Source organism: Taudactylus pleione, unplaced genomic scaffold, assembly GCF_031769625.1.
Source record: "Taudactylus pleione unplaced genomic scaffold, aTauple2 ptg000407l, whole genome shotgun sequence".
Classification (NCBI taxonomy): domain Eukaryota; kingdom Metazoa; phylum Chordata; class Amphibia; order Anura; family Myobatrachidae; genus Taudactylus; species Taudactylus pleione.
In genome coordinates this window covers 460253-482933 of record NW_028284809.1, presented here as the reverse complement: position 1 = coordinate 482933, position 22681 = coordinate 460253, and the positions used below count along the sequence as shown (strand labels likewise).

The following is a 22681-nucleotide window of genomic DNA, read 5'->3' as shown; positions in this document are numbered from 1 at the left end:
GTCACAAGAATTGTCCCTGTATTGTACAGTATATTGGTCACGAGAATAATCCCTGTATTGTAGAATGGTCACAGGAATGGTCCCTGTATTGTATATTGGTAAGTAAAATGGTTCCTGCATTGTTTATGCGTTACTAGGGTGCTGTGAGCATTTTGTAAGGGGTCACTAAAATGGTTTCTGATTTGGGATGGGGCTGGTCATTGTATTTGTTTATAGCTCTTTGACATAACAATTTTTCATATATTTCATTGGCTATTTAAAGCAAACCTTACCGACAGAGGCTATTATCATGTGTCTTTTCCCCATTGCAATGCACTGGTGAAGAAACCGGGCCACTTACTTGTGTCTGGCTAAAATTTGCCAGGCAGCCCCTGGACCGTAAACAGTGCAGTCCAACAATGCGAACTAAACAACCAAACACTGCATTGCTGTACTGCAAAATTTTCTTCAGGAAATTTGCCTAAAGCCTGCAATCTAGAGCTTAAGTAAACTCTGCAAAAACCACACCCCTAGCTGTCTGATAGGTTAACTGAACTGCATGTGATCACCACCCAGGCCAGCCCCCAGGGCCTCCCTTTCTTTCTCCACATTCAGGGTCAACTCTATCCATCTCATCTACCCCATTCACCTCTGTGTTGCAGTCATCTATCGTTCCCCTGGCTCCTCCTCACAATCCTCGACAACTTCGCTGCCTGGCTTCCTCACTTCCTCTCCGCTGACCTCCCCTCTATCATCCTTGGCAACTTTAACATCCCTATTGACATCACTAATCCCGCATCCACCAATCTTCTTGCCCTTTCCTCCTCCTTTGGATTTTCTCCATGGAACCCCCACCCACTGTCTCGGCCACTCCCTTGACCTTGTCTTCACCCATCCGTGTGCTCTCTCTGATTTCTCCAACTCTCCCTTCAACCTCTCTGACCATCATCTACTCTCCTTCACTCTCTGATCTCCTCCACTCCTCCCCTCGCCCAAAGCCACAGTCACCAGGCCGCAATCTCGAGACTCTCGACCTTGTTGTCCTCTCCTCCTCACTTGATACTCTCCTCACATACAAGGCCCTCTCTGACTCCACTGCTCCCTACATCTCCAACCTAATCTAACATACTCCCTCCAGCCCTCTCCGATCGGCCAATGTCCAATGCTTCTCCTCTACCCTGGTTATACACCTCACGCTTAAATCCAAGATTTTGCCTGTGCGGCCCCCCTTCACTGGAATGAGTTCCCTCGCTATGTCAGGCTCTCCCCGTCCTTGCATAGCTTCAAACATGCACTGAAAACCCACCTGTTCATCAAAGCATACCCTTCCACCACAAACTTGTCACCAAGCCGCTGAAACCCCCCTCCTACCCCATCCACATGCTCACACCTCATGTCATCTGCCTGTCTCCCCTAGATTGTAAGCTCTTAGGAGCAGGGTCCTCCTCCCTCCTGTTCTCACAGCCCTATTTTCTAGCACTTCGAGGACAGTATTCACCTACTCATTGGCCATTTAGCCCAGTATTCCTCTTGCTCATAGCCGTTTGTCTGTTCCAGCAGCTCTACTCCTGCTAGTCGTGCCGTCACTATTGGAGACAGGTTCCACCCCTCACAGATTACTCCCTCGCTCACCTTGCTTCCCAGCTGCATTGTGTACTGAGAATTGTGGTGCTAACTGGTACTTGTGTTCTCCTTATATTTCGGTTACTGTATTGTAATGTAATGTTCTGTGTACCCTGCACTGTCCTAGTGTTGCCAGAAGTACGGCGCTGCGAACCACTTGTGGCGCCTTATAAATAAAATGTAATAATATTCTATTAGCCACCTGCCCCGACTTTGGATTGTTACATATCCATTTCTTGCCATTCTTTGGGTTTGCTGCTGTTGTCCCTGCCAGTATACCTTGTTATACACCATGTTATACTTCTCAGGCTCATAATTATATATATCCCTGTATGGACCACTCCCTATGTCATTGATACTACCACACACATAGACCCTGGGAGCAACGGAGTACTGTACCAGTGAGCACACATTACTCTATGAGAAAGGGGAAAGCTATAGGGAGAAACTGGAAACAGGTTCTATAGGTTTACTAGAAGGCTGGAGACAAATGGGAATATGAACCCTCTTTTTAAATCTCCGCGGAATTTAATCTCGTACATTTCAGTATAAATTGTGTATTTATTAAATGTATATTTATATATATATATATATTTTATATATATATATATATATATATATATAAATAAAAATACCAAAAATTCTCAGCTGGGTTTCTGATCATGTCAGAAGTACAAAAATACCTGGTATGAAAACTTTTGAAAAAGAGAGCAGATAATATTTCCCTCATTCCACATTTGGCCTTAAAATGTTCCCAGTCTTACCTCAAACTTTGCAGAATGAACTGACCATCGTTGATCCGACACAAAATGCAAATTTGCAAACACGCTGTGGATTGGCCATTCCATGGGAGAACTAAACAAAACAGGGAATTAGAAAACTGTGCCACCGAAACTTCGCACCTCCACGAAACACAGATGTGTTCTGCTGTGATGTAATTTGCACTAGATTTTACACAGCTGTACTATGCTGATTCCTGTACTAAGACACATCAGGTGATATATGCTATATCGTCCATATTGCTCAGTGCATACCCTCGGTGCGTACCCTCAATCGAGCGTTCACATGTGTCGTCAGCGGGGTCGGCCCATCTGATGTGCTGCAAGACCGCATGCAGGTAAATGCGGGATGGAAGGGTATATCGCATGGTCGTACACCGGATCGTGAAGTGTGTGAGGCGGCCCGATATATCCTTCGGGCGTCAGGTCGGCTGGGATACACGACTGTCTGATGTGGTACCTAGCCTTAGAGGTGTATTTATGGGACCACTGCCCCAATGCCATCACAATATACACTGACATGGCAGGTTACAAGGGTTTTATAGCCTTGCCCACAAAGTTTTCTTTTCACTCCAGACCAAATTACCTTCCATCAACACACACAGAGGCAAAGCTACAAAAACAGGGATATTTATTCACAAGACTTATGTAAAAGGTAGGGAGCGTGACCCAGAGGGGGTCCTATTCACTGCTAGATTCGCTACAGAGTGCAGCTTGAGATGTTTGGTAGTGTATATGGCTTCTGCAGTCGGGGGGGTCCTCGCTTATCATCGGATGTCAAGTGGAGAGACGCCAGGGGTCAGCGTGACATCATTCGCACAAACTCTGCAGAGAAAGAGGGGGTGGATGTATTCTGAGAGATACAGTGTAACAGGGCAGTAGGGGACAGGTCTCAGGTCAGTGGTGAGCATGGCATCGTAACATAGGTAAGATCTTACCTTCAAAGTCCACAGTCCCATCCCCATTCATATCGGCCTCCCGCACTACGTCAGCAATCTCGCTGTTGGTCAGTTTCTCTCCCAGAAGCCTTTGCATGGCCTGCTGCAGTTCATCCAGAGTGATCTCGCCATCACCATTGGCATCAAACTGTGAAGTCACCATAGAGACAGAAGTGAACAATTGCGTTTTCAGCTCACACTATAAAGACCAGTGTTGTCCAATCAGTGGCCTCCAAGGCCGACCGTGACCCTCCTGTTCCATTTCCCACAACTTTCATGAGAGCTGTAACTCTCTGGGGCCCAAAGTGATCCCCAGCCCACATTTCATGGCATAAGCAGCCTAATGGGTGACACAGTAGCACATTCCAGGCCTACTAAGTTTCATCTGCAACTCAATAAATGTATTTTACTGTAATACGATTTATTTAGTGTCTACAGTGATCATCTTCATTGTTATCATGTTTAAAAATATTGTAATATAATAGCTACAATTATTTTATCTCTCACCGGTGTTCTATAAACTGCACTCCATTCACTATGGGGTCTATTTACTAAGCCTTGGCTAGAGATAAAAGTGCCAACCAACCAGCTCCTAACTGTCACTTTTCAAACACAGCCTGCGACATGGCAGTTAGGAGCTGATTGGCTGGTACTTTATCTCCATCCAAGGCTTAGTAACTAGACCCCATAGTGTCTCTGGATGAATTATTCCAACTTGGTTTCTCTCCATGGAGTCCTCTAACCTCTTTGAAGGCATCTCTGAGTTCTTTCACCCCGATCATCCCGGCCGTCTCTTCCAGCAGCTTTGGAGTCATCAGGTCGACAAAGTCCTGGAAATCCACCCGACCTCCAACTGGAGCAGAAAGGGGGTAAAGAAGAGAGATCACTATGGGGAGAGAACAGAGCGTACAGAAGAGAGGTACGGAAGAGAGGAACGAGCATAAGCTGGCATAAAGTAATAAAGTCAAACGCAATGAAATATAAAGAACCAGCCCTCGTTACCCACTTCATCCCACTGAACACCATTAATATATATGACTTTCTTCTACAATCAATACCCAGGATCTTTCTGCTGCAATGGGTCATTCTGGACCTGGCCGAATGCTCTGCCGCTTGGCGCATACAGTACTCACGGTTCATGTTGATCTGCTGAGACAGCTCTATCAGTTCCATCTCGGTGGGCATGTAGCCCATGATCCGCATCAGGTTTCCCAGGTCCTTGCAGGTGATGTACCCATCCTTGTCCTTGTCAAACTCCACAAAGGCATCGCGTAACTCTACAGGGAGCAGATGGCCGTACAAGACACAGATATTAGTGACCATAATGAAATAGAGCAGATACGCACGCTACGAAGTCTGTCTATTATATTTCTTACTCCTACACTGCCTATCCTCCCAGTGTGGTCACCTATATGCGAGCACAGACATATGTTGGGACAGGCACCCCCTACTGGTCAGCATAGGGATATTAGAAAGTACTGATTAGTTTTGTGCCTATTTAAAAGTTAGAGGCCACGTGCTTTTATTACACGTAGCACAGATGGTGATGAAGACGAGGGTATCCATCAAGGCTGTCTATACAAGCAGTCCCAGCACTCACGTGTTACACAATATGTGTCTGACATATTGTAGGATTATGGACATGTGTTTCCAAGATGGAAAGTCTGTATCGTACCATCGAAAATACTCCTTATTGAGGTTGACACGTGTCTATAAACAACTGACGCATTCAGCTGGGAAGACTCAATAATCAGCAGCTTGTTGAGTACACAGCCAGCAGTTAGTAATAGGATGACTGGCAAATATTCTGTATAATGTTTATGTTGCATTTTTAGGCTTAAAAAGAGACATATTTCAATCGGCAGCAAAAAACTAACAGTAGTTAGGAGCCGACGTTACGTTGTAGTAAATTCGAAAATGACCTCTGGCTACTGTATTTACAAACTTATTTGATACAGGTTGACTGAATTCCCTGACTCACAAGTACATAGGTCAAAAATAACTTTAATATGTTCTCATCTTCCACCAGAAGGCCGTAGAAACTTTGGTACAGTGCCGTTAATCTGCAAACCATTTGGATATGATATAAAGAACGACTGGAGCTTCATTGGAGACAATGGCTGGCACACAGGGCGAGTTACAAGTCACTGTGCACCCACCAACCTCTTACACAAACCATTATTTCTCATAAATGGATAATTGGCCCCATATTCTTCTGTAACACCATAGATGCGGAACCTTATAGTGACGCGAGAGTGAACCCTATCATAGGTCATATAACTGAGAATTATGTTTTCTGAGGCTATGTCCAGCAGGATACAGCTCGTAACTCCATGGTGCTATCGCGCTGTGCTCGGAGACAGATTACTCTTAAAGCACATATGGCCAACACACCCGCACAATCTCGCACCCCACAGATTATTCTCCTACAAGCAGAGGTGGCAGCTGCAGCAAAGTCCACTATTCAAACAGTAGAGCCACACCAACTGCCACCCCAAGCACTGCCAAGCATCGCAGTCAGAACTCGCTGGCAGTTGGTGTGGCTCCCTTCTATAAATGTTGGGCTTTGCTGCAGTCCAACCTCTGGAGCCGCCACTGCCTACAAGGACAACCCTCACACACTGTCCCTGACCTTCAGGAAGCAATCACATCATCCGTACACTGGGCCTGATTCAGAGCCGCTCGTAAGCGGCCGCTCGTTCGCTCCGAGCGATGTTCGCACATATGAGTATGGGTCGTAATACGCATGCGCCAACCAGTCATTGCGGTCGGAAATCGTGCGCTCGTAAAACAGCGAGGGGCTGCTAATTTGAGTGACAGAATGAAGCGTTTGTGGGTGGCAACAGGGGAAGGTGCTTGAAAACGGGGAGTGGAGATCCGAACGCAGGCGTGCCTAACGGTCAAAACGGGCGTTTAATGGGTGTGCATAATTAACAAAGCAGCGTCATCGACCACGTCACTTGGTTGTCTTTTAGGCTGAACTGCTCGCAGTGATTGCGGGAAGTAAATCCTACCACAAGCACTGCGAGCAGTTCAGACGCCTTTCGATGTACTCGATTAATCTAATAAATAGCGGAGATGACGTATGATGCGAACGGCCAAGGGGCGTCTTTACAAAATAGCGAGCGCATGTTTTGGACGCTCGCTCAGGCATAGAGGAGGCGTCCACAGACCGCAAAGAGCGAGCGCTCAATTTAAATATCCGGACCCTTTTTCTGAACGAGCATCTGCAAATAGCGTCCGGCTCTGAATCAGGCCCACAGTGCCCCCCTCCCCGCTTGCACAATCCTAGGTCTTTGACAATAATATAAAACGTTAAATGCATGTCTACCAGCACACGGGGACTGCCAACATATCCTGTAACAGGTAACAATGTAGCTACTGTATGTATATTGGCATCACTGGGGGCAAGTTGACTTCTGGTTCACTCAGTATAGTACATATACAATGAATGTTTAATAAAAAAATATACTTTATCTAACGTACACTGATATACAGTAAACGCTATATAGCTCTACGTGTGTGTATATATATATATATATATATATATATATATATATAGTCTGTCTCCCTCTCTACAGAACAGTAATATTTACCTTCAATCTCATCAGTTCCCAGTTCCCGGTACTGTGTAAAGAAAACAGAAGAGATAATGAGAAGTTTCACTCCAGTATAACTAGTTTTATGACCAGCAACATCCCACACCCTTCATGTGCTGCTCCCATTATATATCTCTCACCTCTGCTCTGCTCAGTACTGTGTACAGGTAACATTATTGGGATATTCTTACGTAGCATGATGTCTCATTAGCATACCAAGAGGTTCAGTGCCATGCAAGCTATATCTTACACAGGGACGTGCGGTCAGGGGAGGCAGAGCTGTCATACCTCCTCCCCTATCATACTCCCTGTCATGCTCCAGGGTTTTGATATAAAAACTGTGTTTTTATACGTGTACCTCCCAGCCATTGACCACACCGCACATCACTGATCTTAAAGTATCCTCAAACAAGGCGTATCATATATCCCGAGTAATAATATTCTTTAGTCAGACAGAGACATGTACAAATGGATCTTTTTATGCCCTCATGTGTCTACTTTTGCGCAATTTCACTTTTGTTTAACAGAGAATAGCATGGATTTGAGAGCCAGGGCGTGAAATTTGCAATGGCAGATGGGACGCTACTCAAGTTGCGAATTGCGGTGAATTTTACTTGGATTGGGAAATGGCTCCTAAACAGCAATGCTTGGGCTCTCTCATAAGGAAACTCTGCCAGCTCTGGTCCATTGTGCAATTTAATGAGCTGAATGTTATAAAATAAATGCACGAAAGTGCTCCCAATCTTATCTTGACTTTGACATGGGGTGGTGCCATTCCTTATACCCATTACTGAATACTGATGTAACTATATTGTAAAAGTAATCTTAAACACATATTATGTATAACATAGGAAATCTTTAGTCCCAGGATCACGGGGGCGGATTGCCCTACTTACCCCCTGCTTCTCGGCAATGCCCTTGCGCAGAAAGATACAGGCTGGACCCAAACCCTGCATGCCAGGACTGACAGTGAGAACTGGTAATGCCAGCTCGGGATCTGTTACTGTCAATTTCCGGCGAAACCGTGACACCGCGCCCACCGCCTTGTGGAAAAGACAGGAAAATCTAAAATTTAATCTGCATTTCAAAATATAACTATTAAAATGTAAAGAACAGACCAGGAATCTGTTACATGTGAGATACCGCTAACAAGAGTAACAATTATTGGCGCAGGTTTATACTAGCAGAATCTGACAAAATACACAATTATAAATATATATATATTTATATAAATTAACAATTTCTAAGAACGTTGTTGGTATTTACTTAGTTATCACGTATCCCAAATTTATTTGTGAAAAATTAAAATACCCCTAGTTAACGATACTGACCAAATGCATCATACAATTTTGCAGAGTATATTTATGATAAGTTATTAGTAAATAAACCAGAATTATTATTTAGCCATCGTCAGCCAGGTTTCCCTATATAACATTATGGTTGTCTGACGAATGTTTCACTATTCCAGGGTGACACATCTTTCATATATCTGCATTATAAGTTACAGTCTAAGCTTCCAGCCAGGATCATTTCTACGTGCAGCCCACAAACTTTGCACCCACCTTTCTGTAGAAGCGTGACACTTCTCCCCTGGACGGGACCCCCAAATAATCCGCCTGAGAGAAACCAGAAACTGGACTGTGTGGCCCAGAGAGAGGCCAGAAGGAATGACTGCAGACTGGGCGAGGGGGGGGCTCAGTGCTAGGGAATCGGGGTCACAGACTGAGTAGTGAGGAGGGAAGGTGGGGAATGAGATACTGAAGGGGGATGATGATGGGGGACAGCTATGTAGGTGGTGAGCAGAGAAGGAACTAGTACAAGGAGGCTATCGTACTCTGGAGGTCAGAATGGAGAGCAGAGGAGGCTGAGAGAACCTGCAGGTGACTGATGCCAGAGGAGGGATGGGATCAGCACTGGGTATCACAGATCATCAGACAGAGGATAATACAGATTATATCACATGTCTCATTCCTGACTCTAAACATCTGCTGAATTAATACCCCCTCCCCTCCTTTGCTCATGTTTATCTGTGAATTTATAGCCCCCTTCCTCCTGGGCATCTGTGAATTAATAGACCCTTCCTTTGTTGTTAAAAGCCCTCCTTCCTGGACATGTACAGTATAAGACATGCATAGGGGTACAGTAGGTATAATTCCTGTATATGACATGTACAGTATAAGACATGCATAGGGGTACAGTAGGTATAATTCCTGTATATGACATGTAGAGTATAAGACATGCATAGGGGTACAGTAGGTATAATTCCTGTATATGACATGTACAGTATAAGAAATGCATAGGGGTACAGTAGGTCTAATTCCTGTATAGGACATGTAGAGTATAAGACATGCATAGGGGTACAGTAGGTCTAATTCCTGAATAGGACATGTAGAGTATAAGACATGCATAGGGGTACAGTAGGTCTAATTCCTGCATGGGACATGTACAGTATAAGACATGCATAGGGGTACAGTAGGTCTAATTCCTGTATAGGACATGTACAGTATAAGACATGCATAGGGGTACAGTAGCTCTAATTCCTGAATAGGACATGTACAGTATAAGACATGCATAGGGGTACAGTAGGTCTAATTCCTGAATAGGACATGTACAGTATAAGACATGCATAGGGGTACAGTAGGTCTAATTCCTGCATGGGACATGTACAGTATAGGACATGCATAGGGGTACAGTAGGTCTAATTCCTGTATAGGACATGTACAGTATAGGACATGCATAGGGGTACAGTAGGTCTAATTCCTGAATAGGACATGTAGAGTATAAGACATGCATAGGGGTACAGTAGGTCTAATTCCTGCATGGGACATGTACAGTATAGGACATGCATAGGGGTACAGTAGGTGTAATTCCTGTATAGGACATGTACAGTATAGGACATGCATAGGGGTACAGTAGGTCTAATTCCTGTATATGACATGTAGAGTATAAGACATGCATAGGGGTACAGTAGGTCTAATTCCTGTATAGGACATGTACAGTATAATACAAGCATATGGGTACAGTAGGTCTAATTCCTGAATAGGACATGTACAGTAAGACATGCATAGAAGTACAGTAGGTGTAATTCATGTATAGGACATGTACAGTATAAGACATGCATAGGGGTACAGTAGGTTTAATCCCTGCATGGGACATGTACAGTATAGGACATGCATAGGGGTACAGTAGGTCTAATTCCTGTATAGGACATGTACAGTATAAGACATGCATAGGGGTACAGTAGGCATAATTCCTGTATAGGACATGCATAGGGGTACAGAAGGTCTAATTCCTGTATAGGACATGTACAGTATAGGACATGTATAGGGGTACAGTTGGTCTAATTCCTGTATAGGACATGTACAGTATAGGACATGCATAGGGGTACAGTAAGCGTAATTCCTGTATAAGACATACATAGGAGTACAGTAGGTCTGATTCCTGTAAAGGACATGTACAGTATAGGACATGTATAGGGGTACAGTAAGCGTAATTCCTGTATAGGACATGTATAGGGGTACAGTAAGTGTAATTCCTGTATAGGAATTGTACAGTATAGGTCATGCATAGGGGTACAGTAGGTCTAATTCCTGAATAGGACATGTACAGTAAGACATTCATAAAAGTACAGTAGGCATAATTCCTGTATAGGACATGCATAGGGGTACAGAAGGTCTAATTCCTGTATAGGACATGTACAGTATAGGACATGTATAGGGGTACAGTAGGTCTAATTCCTGTATAGGACATGTACAGTATAGGACATGTATAGGGGTACAGTAAGCGCAATTCCTGTATAAGACATACATAGGAGTACAGTAGGTCTGATTCCTGTATAGGACATGTACAGTATAGGACATGTATAGGGGTACAGTAAGCGTAATTCCTGTATAGGACATGTATAGGGGTACAGTAAGTGTAATTCCTGTATAGGAATTGTACAGTATAGGTCATGCATAGGGGTACAGTTGCTGTAAATCCAGTATAGGACATCTAAATTATAAGACATACATAGGGGTACATTAGGTGTAATTCCTGTATAGGACATGTATAAGGGTACAGTAGTGTAAATCCTGTACATATATGACATGTATAGGAGTGCAATAGATGCAATTCTTGTATAGGACATGCATAGGGGTACAGTAAGCGTAATTCCTGTATAGTACATGTATAGGGGTACAGTAGGTGTAATTCCTGTACATATATGACATATATATGTGTGTGCAATAGGTGTAGTGGCTGTATAGGACATATACAGTATAGAACATGTATGGGGGTATGACCTGGAGTAGGTACCAGACTAGATGACCAGAGGCACAGACATAGGGGAAGCAGAGTCCAGTCCTCAGTTCCTATGAAGGAATGAGCGGATGTCACTCATGTATAAGCAGCTGGAAGGTCCCGGTACATGACACGGGAGGTGCTGAAGACCAGCAAGGGGCACATGCTGCATATTCCTATTCATGTGCCCCGGCGTAAGGTGATATGCAGAGCACTGCTAGTAACTGCTGCCTTATGGTGGGCGGGCAGGCGGGCAGACATTAGGGGGTCTATGTACTAAGCCTTGGAGAGAGATAAAGTGGACAGAGATAAAGTACCAAACAATCAGCTCCTAAATGTCACTTTACAGGCTGTGTTTGAAAAATGGCAGTTTGGAGCTGATTGGTTGGTACTTTATCTCCATCCACGGCTTAGTACATAGACCCCTCGAGCTGACATTGATCAGTGTGACAAGTCCCTGACATCCAGCTCCTTCTATAATCACCACAATAACCAGTTACACTAAGGGCTCATTCATATACATGCAGAATAGAAGGGGGTACAAATACTGTACCCCATTCTATGTATATATTTAGTAATGTGGTTTATATGCCTTATACCAATCTACTGTACTGGCAGCATGGATTAACGCATGGGCAAAGGGTGCGCTGGGGTGTTTATGACACAGTGGTGGGAACGCCAGCATCAACTCTGAATGCGCTTTTCATTCGCTTAGTAATGTCTGGAAGAAGTAACAATGTCGGAGAAGTGTGAATGAGCAACGGGTGCAGCAGGGAAGGGGTCTGGCCAAATGTACTAAATTGCCTGCCAGGTCCGCCAAGTGTCAAGATTTCGTCTATTTAGCTGTGAGTATCAAAAGTTGCAATTTTAAATCTCACGGCAAATTTGCCAGAAATTATCAATTAACTACAGGTGAAACGGATCACTTTATAATACACTAGATAACATAAACGTCTCCGCTCATAAGGACCTACAGGACAGATGAAGACCTGATGTGGATGCGGAAAAGGCAAAAAGTTTCAGTAGAGTCTATGGGCCTATTCATGATGTTAATTATCGGGGTCCGAAACAGACCCTGATAATCAACAGTTTAACTCGCTGCGGCTGCTGGAGCAATTCATCATTGCTCCGACACAGAGACAGCTGAAGAGAAATCAGCTGTCCCCGCGAAGCGGCTTCACTGCTCCTTTTCGGAGCAGTGAATCTTTTAACTGCTCCTATCGGAGCAGTGACGGAAGTGCGCAATCGCGCAGAAGACCCCCAGACGGCCGGACAGGGGTGGAGGGATCCAAAAGGATCCCTCATCGCAACCTGGACCTCCTTCCCATAGGGAAGGAGCAGGTTGTGATCCCGAAGCAGGAGCATTCGCCAGCTGAAAATGTGGAATGCTCCCGCAGTCAAGCTCCAAAAATATATTTTCGGAGCTTGATTAATTCTGTCCCCATACATACTTCCGCAAAAGGAAGGTAAGTAGGAGATATCTGTGATACTAGTGTATGGGGACAGCGGGCCATTCCGGGAGAGGAAGGTAAGCAGGAAATATCTGTGATACTAGAGTATGGGGACAGTGGGCCATTCCGGGAGAGGAAGGTAAGCAGGAGATATCTGTGATACTAGTGTATGGGGACAGCGGGCCATTCCGGGAGAGGAAGGTAAGCAGGAGGTATCTGTGATACTAGAGTATGGGGACAGCGGGCCATTCCGGGAGAGGAAGGTAAGCAGGAGATATTTGTGATACTAGAGTATAGGGACAGCGGGCCATTCCACAAAAGGAAGGTAAGTAGGAGATATCTGTGATACTAGAGTATGGGGACAGCGGGCCATTCCGGGAGAGGAAGGTAAGTAGAAGATATCTGTGATACTAGTGTATGGGGACAGCGGGCCATTCCGGGAGAGGAAGGTAAGCAGGAGATATTTGTGATACTAGAGTATGGGGACAGCGGGCCATTCCACAAAAGGAAGGTAAGTAGGAGATATCTGTGATACTAGAGTATGGGGACAGCGGGCCATTCCGGGAGAGGAAGGTAAGCAGGAGATATTTGTGATACTAGAGTATAGGGACAGCGGGCCATTCCGGGGGAGAGAAAGGTAAGCAGGAGATATCTGTGATACGAGTGTATGGGGACAGCGGGCCATTCCACAAAAGGAAGGTAAGTAGGAGATATCTGTGATACTAGTGTATGGGGACAGCGGGCCATTCCGGGAGAGGAAGGTAAGTGGGAGATATCTGTGATACTAGTGTATGGGGACAGCAGGCCATTCCGGGAGAGAAAGGTAAGCAGGAGATATATGTGATACTAGTGTATGGGGACAGCGGGCCATTCCGGGAGAGGAAGGTAAGCAGGAGATATCTGTGATACTCGTGTATGGGGACAGCGGGCCATTCCAGGAGAGGAAGGTAAGTAGGAGATATCTGTGATACTAGAGTATAGGGACAGCGGGCCATTCCACAAAAGGAAGGTAAGTAGGAGATATCTGTGATACTAGAGTATGGGGACAGCGGGCCAGTCCACAAAAGGAAGGTAAGTAGGAGATATCTGTGATACTAGTGTATGGGGACAGCGGGCCATTCCGGGAGAGGAAGGTAAGTGGGAGATATCTGTGATACTAGTGTATGGGGACAGCAGGCCATTCCGGGAGAGAAAGGTAAGCAGGAGATATATGTGATACTAGTGTATGGGGACAGCGGGCCATTCCGGGAGAGAAAGGTAAGCAGGAGATATCTGTGATATTAGTGTATAGGGACAGCAGGCCATTCCGCAAGAGGAAGGTAAGTAGGAGATATCTGTGATACTAGTGTATGGGGACAGTGGGCCATTCCGGGAGAGAAAGGTAAGCAGGAGATATTTGTGATACTAGAGTATGGGGACAGCGGGCCATTCCGGGAGAGAAAGGTAAGCCGGAGATATTTGTGATACTAGAGTATGGGGACAGCGGGCCATTCCACAAAAGGAAGGTAAGTAGGAGATATCTGTGATACTAGTGTATGGGGACAGTGGGCCATTCCACAAAAGGAAGGCAAGTAGGAGATATCTGTAATACTAGTGTATGGGGACAGCGGGCCATTCTGCAAGAGGAAGGTAAGAAGGAGATATCTGTGATACTAGTGTATGGGGACAGAGGGCTATTCCGGGAGAGGAAGGTAAGTAGGAAATATCTGTGATACTAGTGTATGGGGACAGCGGGCTATTCCGGGAGAGGAAGGTAGGAGATATCTGTGATACTAGTATATGGGGACAGCGGGCCATTACGGGAGAGGAAGGTAAGTAGGAGATATCTGTGATAATAGTGTATGGGGACAGCGGGCCATTACGGGAGAGGAAGGTAAGTAGGAGATATCTGTGATACTAGTGTATGGGGACAGCGGGCAATTCTGCAAGAGGAAGGTAAGTAGGAGATATATGTGATATCTCCTGCTTTACCTTCTTCATGAATGGCCCAATAACTTAGGGCCTGATTCAGAGCCGGACGCAATTAGCGCTCGCTCGTCCTGAAAATAGGGGTGGCTATTCAAATGAACCGTTCGCTGTTTGCGGTCTGTTCACACCTTTAGGTCTGAACGAACGAACAAAACTTGCGATCGTTTTTTGTGAAACTACGCCCCCTGGCCGCTCGCATCCTACGTCATGTCCGCGATTTATTAGATTAATCGAGTACATCGACCAGGGTATGAGCTGCTCGCTATTCTTGTGGTTGGTTTTTCCTACCACAATTTTGCGAGCAGTTCTGGCTATAAAATAACCCAGTGACGTGGTCAATGACGCTGCTGTTTTAATTATGCACACCCATAAAACGCCCGTTTTGACCTTTAAGCATGCCTGCGATCGGATCTCCACTCCCCGTTTTCAAGCACCTTCCCCTGTTACCACCCACATACGCCTCTTTCTGTCACTCAAATTATCAGGCATTCGATATTTTGCGAGCACATGAATTTCGGCCGCACTGACTGGTTCGCGCATGCGTATAACGATCCGTACGCATGCGCAGTTGGGCAAACATCGCTCGGAGCGAACGAGCGGCTGCTTACGAGTGGCTCTGAATCAGGCCCTTAATTTTTACAATTGCAGGTGAAAATGTGCATTTTAACCTGCTTTTGTAAAAATTAAGTGACGATGAATAGGCCCCTATGTAACTTAAATAATTGATAATAGTTGCTATAGCTTCAAGTAAAGTGCTCATTATATAGAGTCCAAAAGAGATGATGAAAGGTGACATAATTGGTATGTTCTATAATATATTATATAGAATTTTGTATACTTGGATGACACATTGGACCTGATTCAGAGCCGCTCGCAAGCAAGCGGTCGCTCATTGCAGACGATGTTCACTAATGTGTGCATGTGTGTAGTTCGCAGTGTGCGTGTGCAAACTAGTACCAGCGATCGGAATGTGCTCGCTCGACCTGCCATGATTTTTACACTGAACTGATCGCAGTGCTTGCGGTAGGGTACAGTCAAACGCAAGCGCTGTGGTCTGTTCCGATGGTTCCCGAAGTACCGATGGTTGTATATACTTCCTGGAGTTGACGTACGCTAGTGGGCGGCTTAAGGCAGGCTGGTGGGCGTCTATAAACACAGAGTGATCGCTCGCCAAGACATATTGGGCGTGCTTATACCTTGCCGTGTGAGCGGCTGACTTGACATCACTTAGCTGAATTACCATACGCTGGGAGCGGGCGGCCGCATCTAGCGAGCGGGCCTGAATCAGGTCCATTGTGAGAATACGTGTCTTGTTTATGAGACCTATAGAATATAATGTTCCGTTTGTTACACTCCTGTATTGGAGATTATATTGCATATATTATGTCGAGCTACGGATACTTGTGATGTGTCTTGTTTATGAGACCTACAGTATAGGATATAAGGTTCCATTTATGACACCCCTGTATCTCAGGTTATATGATGTGACCTCAGATACAGGGGTGTAATAAGTGCAGGATCTCTAATGAACAGGTCCTGGAGGACGATACATATGGCATAGTTTGGTGGGGCAGAAATATACAAAACAAATACATGCTAGATTGCCAGCTTCTTGGCAAGCTACAACACTTACGTTTGGCATCCCCTCCATGTTAGTGCATTGGCTGTGGTTCCCTGTATTTCCCATTCCGGCACTATCAGTCTTCACCCCATTGGATGGTTTGTTTCCTGGAAGCAAGGCATGCTGGTCTTCTATCTAAGCCCCAACGAGTGAGTCTCCACTACACTCCTGCACGCTTGGCTGAAGGCATGGGAGAGTGGGCTAATGAACGTCACCACTAGAGAGTGTGAGGGGACATCTGCTGGGGTCCGCATCTGCTAGTCTATGACATTCACCCTGGGACAAAGATGAGGCAGAAAGTAGGGGAGGGTATAGTGAGAGTGACAGATGGACAGCCAAAAGCTAATGCAAGCGCCGTGAGGATAAGAGGATAACTGTTCACAGCTTCATATAATAACCTGGCTTGGTCAAACCAATTAACTTATTTGGACCGTGCATTGCATGCTACAGTCAACAGCTGGTAACCTTGCTCCAGCTGGAGCTTCTGCTGGTGTAAGAATTAATGAGGTCACTCAGCTAGCAGGTAACCAAAGGGCGATCACTCTCTGTAGAAACCTAGCCTGGGATTATTTCAGTCTATTCCAGTTACCTGATTTTTACAGAAGTGACACTTTCACTTCCAGGACACAGGAACCTGTCCGAGGCTTCTCCCTCTCTCAGGGTCAATATTGTCCCAAAACCATATGGAGGATGTACAATCACTAGTTAGCAGACTATGACGCCTCAGTGATTGGGCTGGATTTTTATTTTTAATCACTTATAGTGGCAATGAAAAAAAACCCCAACTGACGCAATTAATCAAAAATGTATATAAAGTCTGAAGCACAACGGAACTTGGAGTGAAATAAAAAAAAAAAGCCACTGCAGCATAGCACTTTGTATACAGATTCAGACTCAGCCGCACACAGATATACAATGTAGCAGAGGATTTGGCACACTGAGAGGATCTGTTTGCCAAGACTGAACAACAGTGTATGAGGACACATCTGTAGGAGTGCTTGCAAAAAAATGTGTGAATCCTATCCAAAGCAAGAAATGCAATGATAAAGATGAGTCAGCATTGAGTGGTAAGATTACCACAGAAAAGACTGTTGGTATACTGATTCAAGTGCATCAAGGCATTTCAGCTGCAATGAGGAGTGGTTCACAAAGTTTACCAAATGTGACCCTATAGCAATCAAAAGGAATTGGTAATGCTCACAACTACAAAAGTTGGAACAATTAAAGCCTGCCTAAAAGTTGAGACAAGATTTAAAGTAAAAAAATTACAAGGTGTGCTTTATGTACAAAAATGGAAAAAAAAATCTTATAGCCATCAGTGTCACTGAACAGAGAGGTCACAGAGTTCACTTCACTAAAACAGAGGCCCTGATTCAGAGCCGGACGCTCTGACAGAGTGCTCGCTCTGAATCAGGGCCGTCCCTCTTAGTTTTTAGAGCGGCCTCCTGGCCGCTCGCATAGCTGTGGGTGACCACCCACAGCTATAGCGAGCAGCCAAAAAGATGGTCGCGATGGTCAAGACCATCGAGACCATCGGGCTTGCGAAGAGACCCTTGTGGTAGGGTCTCGTTGCCGCAAGCCCTGGAGTGCCAAAAGCACTCCCACTGACATCACTTGTGATGTCAGTGGGGCCAGCCCCAGACAGTAGGCGTTCCCATGGGAACGCCTCCATCTGGGCAGCAACGCCCCCGGCACGCCCACCAAAGGGGACATGCTGTCACTCACCATCGACAGCACGCCCCCTTTGGTGCGAGACCCATAGCGACGGCTTGCCCGTCGCTAAACGTGGCTCGCGCAGGCGCACGACAGAGCCGGCTCCCTCGTGCGCATGCGCACTGGTCCAACATCGACCCGCTCAGCGCTCACGAGCGGGTCTGAATTAGGCCCAGAGTGCATTGTGAGAAACAGAAGAGGGACAGTAATAGTTGCAGACCCAAGATGTCAGCAATTGTACATTCCTAGATATGCAGCCTTTTTACGCAATGATGACAACTGAGTCACAGGGCCTGGTTCAGCAAGGATCGCTGATGTGACCGCGTACGCATACTGCTGATTGTTGCGTACTGTGCATGCGTATGTATCGCAGTGCGCATATACGTAAATGCCTAATTGCGGTTGTGCTGCGATCATGGAGACCATGCAGAGCAATCGCAGAGTGATTGACAGGAAGTGAGCGTTTGGGGGTGGTGACGGGGGTGGTCGGAGGACCGCAGGCATGCCAGTGCGTTTGAACGCCGTTACAGGGGCATGCATAAATTAGCCACTACGATGGCATACGCAACTTGAGTGCTCACTGCGTGCAGGAAAGTTAGTAATTTATAAGTGAGGTCTGACTTGCTGTAAATGTGCGAGTGACTCCGATGTACTTCGATGTTACCGATGTTTTGGCTGGAATTCAAGTTATGTGCGAAAGGGGAAGTGGGTGTCTGCATGTTGTCCGTGCGAGTGCTTTCCGATTGCATATATTAGCATACTTTCGCATCAGACCTGCATACGCGATTGCAGCCGCAATCGCATCAGCGATCCATGCTGAATCAGGCCCACAGTCACTAGGAGTTATATTTACTATGCAGGTTTTTAGAAGTGGAGTTGTTGCAGATAGCAACCAATCAGATTCTACTTATTTATCTAGCACCTTCTAGAAGATAATAGCTAGAATCTGATTGGTTTCTATGGGCAACAACACCACTTCAAAAACCCACACTTTAGTAAATATATCCCTAGAACTCTGGCATAATAGATTTGGTCACCTTTGATAAGACTGTGTTCAAAAGCTACATAATAGTATGGTCACAGGAATGTCAGTGACTAACGCAGATAAATCCGTATGTAAGAGTCATTTCCAAAGTCAGCAAGTAGAGTTCCAAAACCACTTGGGATAATACATTCAGTACATATGTGGTCCAATGGAAGTAAATTCAGAAAGTGGGTACAGATACTTTGTGACATTCTTTAATTACTTCACAAGAATTACACATTTCTTTCATAAGAGAAAAATCTGCAGTAGCAAATAAAATTGTAGAATACAAAAGACTTAAAGGAAATCAAACTGGTCACAAGACACTGAAATCTGACACAGACACAGGTGAAGAATACCTAAACAAAGAGGTGGAATCTTTCTTGAGAAAATATGGAATAGAGCATCAATTGACCATTGCCTATATTCCTGAGCAAAATGGTGTGTGAATGAGCAAACCATACACTAGTGGAGAAAGCAGGATGTATGCTGAAGGATGCATCCCTGGCAAACAGTTTTGGGCAGAAGCTGTGTCCACAGCAGTTTATCTCAAACATTGTTCTACCACAGTTGCCCTAAAGGAAATAACACCTATTGAGGTCTGGTCAAAGAGAAAACCAATTGTAACACATCTCAGCACTTTTGGTTTGGGTTTAAAAGTTAGTAAAGTGCATCATTCTTAGCCAATGCCATGAAAACAAAGGCTACAGATTATGGAATCCAAGTACCAAAATGCTTGTCAAGTCTAGAGATGTTATATTAAAGGAAACAATTGAATTTGCAGAAAAGCTGGAAGTTGATGTGCAGAACAAGCATGTGTCACTGGACATACCAGCAGCTGGAGATGGATCAGAAGCTACCAGCATGGAAGTTCAGCCACAGAAAAGATCTTCTGCAAGATCCAATATCAGCAGACCACCTAAGAGGTATGATCAGGAATTAGCAAGTATTGCATTCAGTGAGTCTCAGGATATCCAGAAGCCAAAGTCAAGATCCAATTGATTCAGACCCGCTCGTGAGCGTTCGCAAGCGGGTCGATGTTGCCCAAGTGCGCATGCGCACGACGGAGGCTGCTCCGTCGTGCGGATGCGCGAGACCCGGTTTGTGACGGGGTAGCCGTCGCTCCAGGTCTCGCACCAAAGGGGGCGTGCTGTCGATGTTGAGTGACAGCATGCCCCCTTTGATGGGTGTGCCGGGGGCGTGGCTGCCCAGACGGAGGCGTTCCCATGGGAACGCCTACAGTCTGGGTCCGGCCCCACTGACATCACTAGTGATGTCAGTGGGAGTGTTTTCGGCTCTGATAGAGCCAAAAGCACTCCAGGGCTTGCGGCAGACGAGACCCTACCACAAGGGTCTCGTCGCAAGCCTGATGGTCGCGATGGTCTTGACCATCGCGACCATCTTTTTGGACGCTCGCATAAGCTGTGGGTGGTCACCCACAGCTATGCGTGCGGCCAGGAGGCCGCTCCAATATTTGGTAGGACGGCCCTGATTCAGAGCAAGCGCTCTTGTCAGAGCGTCCGGCTCTGAATCAGGCCCTTTGCCAGATCTAACAGTCACAAGTGAATCATGAATCGTGACAGTGAAAGCAGGGTAGCATCCAGATGCCCTTCACCGAACGGACCTTGACGTCATCAGTTACTATCCAGGTGGGCATAGAGGGGGAATATAAACCTGTGGCAAGGGTACAAATTTCCACTATCAGGGGTCAGATACTCTAGCTGAGACAAGATAACAGCGCTGTGAGGGCATGCAACCGCACTTCCGCCCTCACTCCACGTCACGTCCAGGTCCATAGGATGGAGGGGAAATAGAACCAACCGTGACAAGCGTCCTGAGTTTGTGAGTGGAAAGACTGTTGTTATGGCCCAGGCTGTCATTGAGGGGACTCTTGCTGATAAATCTACCAAGAAGGCCAAATTAAAGTCACGTGATATGTGGACGCCTTTGTATGTGTTTAACCGAATAACCCTTTCAAGTTGCTACAGAAAAGCTGAAATTGAATGTTTGTGAAATTTGGAGAACTTTGTAGTGAGGAAGGGTGTTGATAAGGGAGTGAGATACTGCGCGGGCTCCATGCCTAAAGAACCTCCAGGGAGGATTAATTTCCTGATCCAAGATGGCCGCAGAGGTCAGTACTTGCCATGCGTGGCGCCATCTTGTTACTGTGAGGGAGTGACACAGTGGGAGACGGACTTAGCTCTGAGAGACCCGGTGTATTAACCAGCAATTACCGATGTTCCAGCATCTTGCACCGCTACCCACAAGCTGTATACAGTCACCGGCTGGTGATCTATATCATACACCTCGCGGCTCAAGCTTCGCTCCATCACAACCAGTGTATCACAGTGAGTACACATCACATATCTTCAAATAGACCATCTTACTGGTTCAGCAGCTGGGCTGTCTGTAGTGATATGGCATCCGCTGGCATGTACATATCTCTGCCGTACCACCGCACCTGTACACAATTTCCACCCATATACACAGATATCTGCGCTGGTCGGCAACAGCAGAATATGTGTCTGCGTTACGCCAGGCACAGGCCTACATGTCCCACTTTCACACATGTTTTAAATACCAGTGGTATGTCAAGCAAGGCTAGGTGGTACTATGCATACTGGATGGCCGTGCAGCTGCCTGGGGCGCCTATCACAAGTGGGCAACACCCAGTGGCACCAAACTGTGAGCAACAGTCTCTACGCTGAATCCCATCCACTAGCAGACATGAAAACGACTGCATGATTATGACATTGTAATCGTGCAGTGGTTTGTCAGTCTGTGATGAGCCTGCACTGAACGAGTAGCCGGTCAGTGCAGGCTCATCAATCATCTGCAAACATGCTCAACCTGACGTTATCGTCAGGTTGACCAGCATGTTTGCACGATGACAGATGTCTAAACGACCAGCGGGCACGTGCATCGATTTGCAAATTATTTGTGAACGATTGAACAATCGTTATCGTTCAATCGCTCAACTTAATCGTCTGTACGCCTATTGATTTTCCATCAATGCCGTTGCTTGTTAATAAGCAGCCACCAACTCCTCTCTAAAGGTGCCCATCCTGCAGAGTCACTAAAGAGCAGTCAGGTAGGTGGTGGTCAGTTATCTCTGTGACTGCCACATATTTTGCATGAAAAGATTGACATATTTACTGAGGGAGCATGTAAGGGGCATTATATGGTATAGAAATGGCATTTGGTGGAGGCTGGTGGCATAAAATGGGCATGTGGAGGAATTTGGCAGATAGATAGATAGATAGATAGATAGATAGATAGATAGATAGATAGATAGATAATGAGTTAGATAGATATGAGATAGATAGATATGAAATAGATAGATATGAGATAGGATATGAGATAGATAGATAGATAGATAGATAGATAGATAGATAGATAGATAGATAGATAGATATGAAATAGATAGAAATATATTTTTAATGGATAGCATGGTAAGCCTCTCTCCCTCTACCTTATATATTATACTGTATAACCTGCATGTTTTGACTCTAAAGTGACAGAGAAACAACCTGGCAACACCTCATGTCCCACTAACAGTGACAGTGTCACACAGAGCCCTGGGAGAGGGAAGAGCTCAGCACACAGCACAGAGAGCTCCCACTGACAGTCACTACCACCAATACACACACACAGTGACCTAGGTTACATCTAATGCTCCCAGAGACCACGCCCTGGCTCCGCCCC

General features: G+C 45.6%; 1 protein-coding gene across 2 annotated transcripts; it reads right to left on the bottom strand.

Moving 5' to 3' along the window:
* Positions 1-3023: 3023 nt before the first annotated feature.
* On the bottom strand, positions 3024-16460 carry LOC148506339 (calcium-binding protein 5-like). 2 transcript variants are annotated; one of them, XM_088446829.1, is made up of 7 exons: positions 16252-16460; positions 7815-7961; positions 6916-6946; positions 4453-4596; positions 4063-4172; positions 3320-3467; positions 3024-3206 (listed from the first exon to the last, which is right to left on the bottom strand). In XM_088446829.1, the coding sequence occupies exons 1-7, from the start codon at positions 16303-16305 to the stop codon at positions 3181-3183; spliced, it is 660 nt and encodes a 219-aa protein (XP_088302955.1). In that variant the 5' UTR covers positions 16306-16460; the 3' UTR covers positions 3024-3180. The 2 variants fall into 2 exon arrangements, with proteins under 2 accessions (XP_088302955.1, XP_088302956.1); XM_088446830.1 differs by lacking the exon at positions 16252-16460 and adding an exon at positions 8481-8816.
* Positions 16461-22681: the final 6221 nt, after the last annotated feature.

Bases quoted from the DNA above. Each gene is read 5' to 3' on its own strand.
- LOC148506339 (XM_088446829.1), bottom strand. From the start codon at position 16,305: ATGGGAAATACAGGGAACCACAGCCAATGCACTAACATGGAGGGGATG. The intron at 7,962-16,251 runs GTAAGTGTTGTA...CTTTTCCACAAG, and splicing joins ACATGGAGGGGATGCCAAAC to GCGGTGGGCGCGGTGTCACG. The intron at 3,468-4,062 runs GTTAGAGGACTC...GTGACTTCACAG, and splicing joins TCAGAGATGCCTTCAAAGAG to TTTGATGCCAATGGTGATGG.